This window comes from Volvox carteri (assembly GCF_000143455.1).
Source record: "Volvox carteri f. nagariensis unplaced genomic scaffold VOLCAscaffold_87, whole genome shotgun sequence".
NCBI classification, from domain to species: Eukaryota; Viridiplantae; Chlorophyta; class Chlorophyceae; order Chlamydomonadales; family Volvocaceae; genus Volvox; species Volvox carteri.
In genome coordinates this window covers 400,322-407,487 of record NW_003307630.1, presented here as the reverse complement: position 1 = coordinate 407,487, position 7,166 = coordinate 400,322, and the positions used below count along the sequence as shown (strand labels likewise).

At 54.0% G+C, this 7,166-nt stretch overlaps 1 protein-coding gene across 1 annotated transcript in view; it reads right to left on the bottom strand.

Annotated features, from left to right (window-relative positions):
* Positions 1-918: 918 nt before the first annotated feature.
* Positions 919-7,166, bottom strand: part of eif2Ba (eukaryotic translation initiation factor 2B alpha) — a gene marked incomplete at its 3' end in the record, with an annotated part of 9,397 nt that continues 3,149 nt past the window's right edge. Inside the window, exons 5-13 of the mRNA XM_002958161.1 lie at positions 6,627-6,641; positions 6,306-6,439; positions 5,793-5,886; positions 5,402-5,533; positions 4,581-4,664; positions 3,578-3,585; positions 1,994-2,202; positions 1,262-1,663; positions 919-1,091 (exon numbers count right to left, since the gene is read on the bottom strand). Of these exons, the coding sequence (XP_002958207.1) occupies positions 919-1,091; positions 1,262-1,663; positions 1,994-2,202; positions 3,578-3,585; positions 4,581-4,664; positions 5,402-5,533; positions 5,793-5,886; positions 6,306-6,439; positions 6,627-6,641 (1,251 nt within the window). The remainder of the gene's footprint in view (positions 1,092-1,261; positions 1,664-1,993; positions 2,203-3,577; positions 3,586-4,580; positions 4,665-5,401; positions 5,534-5,792; positions 5,887-6,305; positions 6,440-6,626; positions 6,642-7,166) is intronic.

Here is a 7,166-nt window from a genome sequence, read left to right as displayed (position 1 = left end):
CGGACGATTTGATTCTGCATGGTACACTCTGCACGTAAATGTGTTGAAAATTTTAATGAAGCTCGTGTGGTTCTAGTCGTTGCTATTTCTTTGCAACATGGACTGACCTTGTATTGTGTAGGATGTGCAGATGAGGATGGCGGTGAGTAGTTGAACACCCATTGATGTACCGAGCTTTTGTCGTTTGGCATCAGGTGATTCCATATTTCTGCAGGCAACAAGAAATTGGGTCGAATCGGAACAGGCAATGTGTAGGGGTAGGGGTAGGATATGGGCAACATGGACTGGTGCGACTGGTGCGATTTCACGGCTTGGTGCGTGTTGAATCACGGTTCGGTGCAATTCAACATGCATTGTGTGTTCAACGTGAATTGTGTGTTGAATTTCGCGGTTAGTGTCTAATCCCGCGGGTCGGGTCGTGTTGTGTGTCGCACCGAAGTCCGCGTTGCGTTTCTATTCATTGCTATTCGTTGCTATTGTTTCTATTCGTTGCTATTCGTCCTTTCTATTCGTTGCCATTGGTTTGCAACGTGGACTGACCTTGTATCGTGTAGGATGTGCAGACGAGGATGGCGGTGAGTAGTTGAAGGACCGTTGATGTGCTGAGCTTTTGTCGTCTGGCGTCGGGTGATTCCATATTTCTGCGGGCAACAAGAAATCGGTTCGAATTGGAACAGGCGATGTGAAGGGGTAGGATACGGGCAACGTGGACTGACCTTGTATCGTGTAGGATGTGCAGACGAGGATGGTGCGTTTGCAGAGGTGTTTGTGTAAGGAGGACAGGTGCGTTTGCGGAGGTGTTGTGGAAGGATAACTCGCGAGTGTTTGTAGGAGATGGGCTGGCGTGTCGTATAAATGACCGAAGTCCGACGTCTGTTCGCCTGTTCGGCTGTTCGCGTGTTCGAATCGCGCGTTGAATTACGCGTTGAATTGCACGTTGAATTGCGCGTTGAATTGTACATTGAATTGCGCGTTGAATTGCGCGGTTTTGGGCGCATGGAACTGCGTGTTGAAGTGCGCGATTCGGTGCGCCCAACGTCCATCGTTGAATTGTGCGTTGAATTGCGTGTCAAATTGCACTCTGAATTGCGCTGTTCGGTACGGTCAACGTCCATCGTTGAATTGCGCGTACGGCATTCCTTCCGACCCGGAATTTTCAAAACGATCCGGATACTTGGACTCCGCGTCAAATTGTGCGTTGAATGAATTGCGTTCGGGTGCATTGAATTGCGCGTTGTACTGCGCGTTGAATTGTGCGTACGGCATTCCTTGAATTGCGCGTTGCACGGCGCGTTGAATTGCGCGTTGAATTGCGCGTTGAACGGATTGCGTTGGGGTGCGTTGAGTTGCGCGCTGAATTGCGCGTCGCACGGCGCTGTCTTAAGCACGTACGGCATTCCTTCCAACCCGGAATTTCCAAAACCAGTCGGACACACGGACGTTGCGCGTTGAAGCGCACGTTGAATTGCACGCTGAAGCGCGCGTTGAATTCCGCACCGAATTGCGCGCGTTGAATTGCGCGCTTCGGTGCGTGTTGAATCGCGGTTCGGTGCGTGTTGAATCGCGGTTCGGTGCGCGTTGAATCGCGCGTTGAATTGCGCGGTTCGATGCGCGTTGAATCGCGCGGCGATTTGTGCGTCGAATAGAACGGCGCGGTGCTGTGCTGCGGTGCGGTGCGGTCAATGTTCAGTGCGCGTCGAATTACGCGTGTTAAACTGCGCGTGGAATTGCGCGTGTTAAACTGCGCGTGGAATTGCGCGTGGAATTGCGCGTGTTAAACTGCGCGTGGAATTGCGCGTGTTAAACTGCGCGTGGAATTGCGCGCCGCGGTGCGTGTTGCGCGTCGATGCTTCGGTGCGCATTGCACTGCGCGGTGGGATGCGCGTTGAAGCGCGCGTGAAGGTGCGCGGTACGGTACGCGTTCGATTACAACGGCGCGGTGCTGTGGTGCGGTGCGGCGCGGTCAATGTTCAGTGCGCGTCGAGGTACGCACCGCGGCGCGCGTTGCGCATCGATGCTTCGGTGCGCGCCGAAGTTGCACTGCGCTGAAGCGCGCGTGGAGGCGCGCGGTGCTGTGCACGTTGAACGGAAAAATTGCGCGGTGCGGTGTGGTCATCCACGATGTGCGGCGCTCCCGCCCCTACGCGCGCGCGCAAAAAACACGCGGGCGCGGTGCGCGCTGACGCTTCGGTGCGCGTTGCACTGCGCGGCGGGGTGCGGTGCACGACCGCACGAACATGCACGACCGCTCTCGCCCCTACGCGCGCCCGCAAAAAAGACACTCCGGCGCCGAGACCGAACCGGCGAGCTCCACTTCCACTCGCCGACCAATCTAACGCGCACGACGACGACGAGGAACGATAATATGGGCGCGGTGCAATACGTTGCAATCAACGCTCAACGGTCCCGCCCCTACGGCTCCCGCAAACAAAAAGCACGAGTGCGCGTTGCGCGTCATGCATGGATGCGCGTTGCACTGCGCGGCAGAATCCGCTCAGCATCCGCTCAGCAATATACCTATAACCTATAACCTATATATATAGGTATATAGGTAGGTAGGTATATATAGGTAGGTAGGTATATAGGTAGGTATAGGTAGGTAGGTATAGGTAGGTAGGTATCGGTAGGTAGGTATCGGTAGGTATATAGGTAGGTAGGTATATATGTATATATAGGTTTTGAGGACCAACGGATCATAATAAAAACGAACATACGCTGGGACCTATCAAGCATCTTTTTAACTTGACCCACCATCGTTTGGATGAACGCGCGCCGCAAGCTTTCTGTGAGTTGGGTTGGCCTTGGAACGTAGATAAGTGCATCCGCGCTGAGTTGTCCACGGAACTTACATCTCTTTCGCCTTTTACTAAAGAGATCAGCGAAGACAACTCGAATAAGGCGCCTCGGTCAAATCTTTGCAGCGCAATCCGCGCTCCTCCAGAAATTGTCAAATCTTCTCATTAACGATTGGAAATTTATGTCATTTAGGTCTTTCTGAGCGGTCCAATGGAATTCGGAGGAATGCGTCTATGGCCAGCTGCATCGACGCGGGGATGAACTCGCAGTTGACCAAGTTTCGTATGGTGGTTGGTGGCGATTGCTGTACCCTCTGTCTGCACGGGTGACTGGATGTGGAAGGATCCTGTTGGCAGGACCCCAAATCTCTTTGGACTTTCAGTTCGTACGGCGGATTGAACTCTCAAAATATAATGCATGGCCGCCGCGCTTTGACTGACACCCCCGCATTCGTGCGAAACTTGTAAACTATGCTAATACACATAATGAAGTCAAAATCCACATAACGCGTATACATTGTGACACAAAACACACAGGGGTCAGCGGCGAGCTTGTAAATGCATTGCAACACCTCCATTACGTAAGGCAAGGGCCAAAGGCCCGCGTGTTAGCCACTGCGCCAGTGCCTCTCGATGTTATCCTACTACCACTAGGCATGTCCCCACCTACATGCAGTACGCATACACCAGTCAAAACGCGGTGAAGACGCCGAAATAAATATGAGGCGGCGAAATGTAGCTGCTCACGTGTGCCTCGAAAGCATCGCGTGATTCACACTTACCGGGTTGTCTGCAGATGTCGGGAAAGGGTTGAGGAGAAGAACCCCCGCTCCCTAGATAATGTCGACATCTTTTGCTATGGTCGTGTGTCATCCAGCCGCGTTTCCGATTACATGACAAAATCATATCATATATCATTGTATTACAATCATTATGAGAAGGAAGCCACACCAGAGCCTAACCACTACTTAACGCGTTCCTGCAGATCCCGCAGCTCTCCGGCAGCTGGCAAAGCTGTTGGCGCAGAGGCTGCCCTACAGCTAGTAACACACGCTTATTAGATGGACGGCATCCTTCCCAACCATCTACCGCATCTACCGCCAAACAAAAGCTGCTGCTGCTGCTGCAAAATGCGAAGGATATTGATATGAACGTCCTGCCAAGGGCGGGCGTAGCTGGGAGTGAATCCCAAAACCATGACTCCTGCCGTTCGCCTCACCATCAGCCCATACTACATGTGCTAGCTTCGCATGTATGCTAAATCGCAGGGCCCTGGGCGCTGCCAGGTAACTTGACTGCAATGTTCCAGACGCGTCCCACAGCCCGCATTCTCCGCTGCTGCTGCAGCCGCTGCTAGGGGCCAAACATCCGCCGATAGAGAGCGAGCCGGCTCATCAGCAAATTACGTCCCTCTCCTCCGCCTTCTGCCTTCTCCTCCTCCAGCTCCTTACCCTTCGCCACACGCGCTCTCTGATCCCAAGGTGACGACAGGTAACAGCTAAAGCTGTCACACTCGTGTTCCAAGTTTTTGTTTCAAAGCGAAACATCCGATCCGAACAGCCCTGAACGTCTTTGAAGTGCCTTTGGCGGCACTTTCGCGGCACTCCCGCAACCCCCCGGCAAATCACTGCGGCGGTCTACTGCCGGACAGGACAGGACAGGACAGGACACCCACTGCTGCCCACACGAACCAAACTCACGGGGCCCCTCACTGCGCCGGCCCCGCTCCCCATTCCATTCATCCACCGCTCCTCACACGTACAGCTGGATGAGCTCATCACTGACCGCAGCCGGAGTGAGCACACCCAAATCGGTGACCAGCAAGCTGATGCACTGCGGGGGCGTGTAGTCGCGAGACGGGTTGATCACCTGCGTGCGAAAGCAGCCAAGCCAAATTCCCGTTACCCAGTTTGGAGATTTCTATGTTAGATATAGTGTTGTGTGAATAGTGTAATACATATGTATATATATACATATATAATATATATGTATATATGCATTTATATACATATGTAGATATATGTACTATAATATATAGTGTGCGAAACCTGGTGGGCGAACTCTTCAAAAATGCCCCAATCCTCGAGTACCCCGGTCAATTCTTCCGAAAACGCGAACTACCAATCATGAGATGTGCGATCCCCGACTGCCTATTCCGTGGTAAAGGTGTGGCATGAAAGACGATTGGAATGGTCATAGTGAAAAGCTATCAGGTCTCGGAGCTCAACTGCCACCGGTCTTTCGGGGTCTTTTCGGGGTCATGGAGGTTCGGGTTCTACTGCGCAAATGCAAAGAGGTCGGCAAAGGCGAACAAGCGCCACTACCCGGCTCTGTCTGGTTGCGCTGCCTTGCTAATGGCGCGGATGATTTATCCTGAGCAACACCAGCAGCAGCAGCACAACAAAGTAGACTTGTACTGTACAAACATATTTACCCAGCATACACTGCCCATCTTTTGCTCAACTCTTCACCACCAGGCTCAAACAGCTTCCATCCACTTTGTCGCAAGTACACACGCATAAGCACATGTGCGTTCTCGTATACTGTATGCCTTGAAAAGGAAGGAAAAGGTATAGGTGTGATGATTGACAACACGACGGATTTACCTCTGTGCGGGGCGGCAACATGGGCCCTACGTCCAGGGGTTTGCGCTCCTCCGGCAGGTCGGCCTGTCCCAGCGGATACAGACGGGCGAACTTGTACGACTCCGCAGCGACGTAGAATGGCTTGGACGCGGCCTGTGTGGGTTTGGGTGGTTTCGGAGAGTTAAAAAGAGTTTGAGAAGCGCTTCGAGGGACAAAAAGGCAGCGCAGTAAAATAAAAAAAGATTACCAATGATGCAGCAACGTAGCCAATAGCAATAGCTGCTGGACGACGACACAATAACTACAACACGGGCGTGACATGCGATGGGAAGGGCGGGTGTATGTATGTATGTACGTATGCGTGTCCTGACAGCCTCTTTGCGCCACCAGCACCGCCACCGCACACACGAACCTGAGCCGCCAGCGCAATCCCGTAGGTGCCCAGCTTGTTGATGATGCCGCCGTTCTCCACCACCGCGTCCGCGCCGGTCAGCACCATGTCCACCCTGGAGCACCACCACCACCGCCACCACCGCCACCGCACAGTGTAGGACACCGGACAACCGGTCAGAGCAAACGAGGGCGGGCGGGACACGGGGGGGAGACACAGGGGGAAAGACGAACCACAAACGAGGGACACGGGGACACGGGGGAGGGGGGGGGGCCTTAAATCGGAAACGCCGCTGACTCATAGTCAGCCTCCGAAACTTGAAGGGAGGACGGGAGAGAGGACGGGAGGGAGGAGGGGGGAAATCATGTACAAGAAACTCAGAAATGAACTACTTACTGCCGGCGCCCAAAGGGAGGACGGGAGGGAGGGGGGAAAGTTGCCTGGAAATAAGGTGCAGATGTGTTAGATGTTGTGCATGTGCCGTACTGTACGACAGCTACTACATACATACGTACATACATAAGACATATGTACCTGTCCATGATGTACGCCACGCAGCTGTCCAGCACCAAGGTAACCGGGATTTTCTCCGCGTCCAGTTTCTTGGCCAGGGTGATGCCAGTGCCGTCCGGCCGCCCCTCAGTCACAATAACACTGAACTGAAGACCCTGCGCAGAAGTACCCACCAGCAGTAGCAGCAGCAGCAGCAGCAGGATAGCAGCAGTAGCACCAGCACCACCAGGACAACAGCAGTAGCAGCAGCAGCAGGATGACGGGCCAAAAAGGAAAAGGGAAGAAGGATCATCAGGGTAGGGAGGAAGAAGGGTCGACGGGAGGTGAGGGGAAAAGACGAACCACGAGCGAGTGAAGCTGCAGCCAAGGGGAGGGAGAAGGAGAAGGAGAAGGGGGAGAAGAAGGGAAACCATCCCACCTCCTCCTCTATTCAATCGCCTTCCCACAAAGACTACAATCCTAAGCAGGTGTGCATCTGCCTCAGGGTTTGAGCAGTTGCATTCGGGTTCTCCAACCTATACCCATTTCAGCCCCATACGGACGATACCTTTCAAAAACTAACACCAAGCCGCGCTCTCTCCGCCATCTTCTACCCTGCCACACGCATATTATATATATGGTGCGTGTGGCAGGGTAGAACGACGGCTGGTGAGCGGCGTTACCCCCCATCTATCTACCTTTCCCCGATAACCATCGCGCACCCTCTTCCCCCGGACGCGCGCCCCCCACCTGGCAGCAGCTTCACTCGTTCGTGGTCCGTCTTTTTCCCCCCCACACACACACACCCACGCGGGCGCCTGACACACGCGCAACCTCCCAACCCCCCCCACACACACGCACGCGGGGTGCAGTAGCTGGTACGCAGTACGTCACACGTCATAT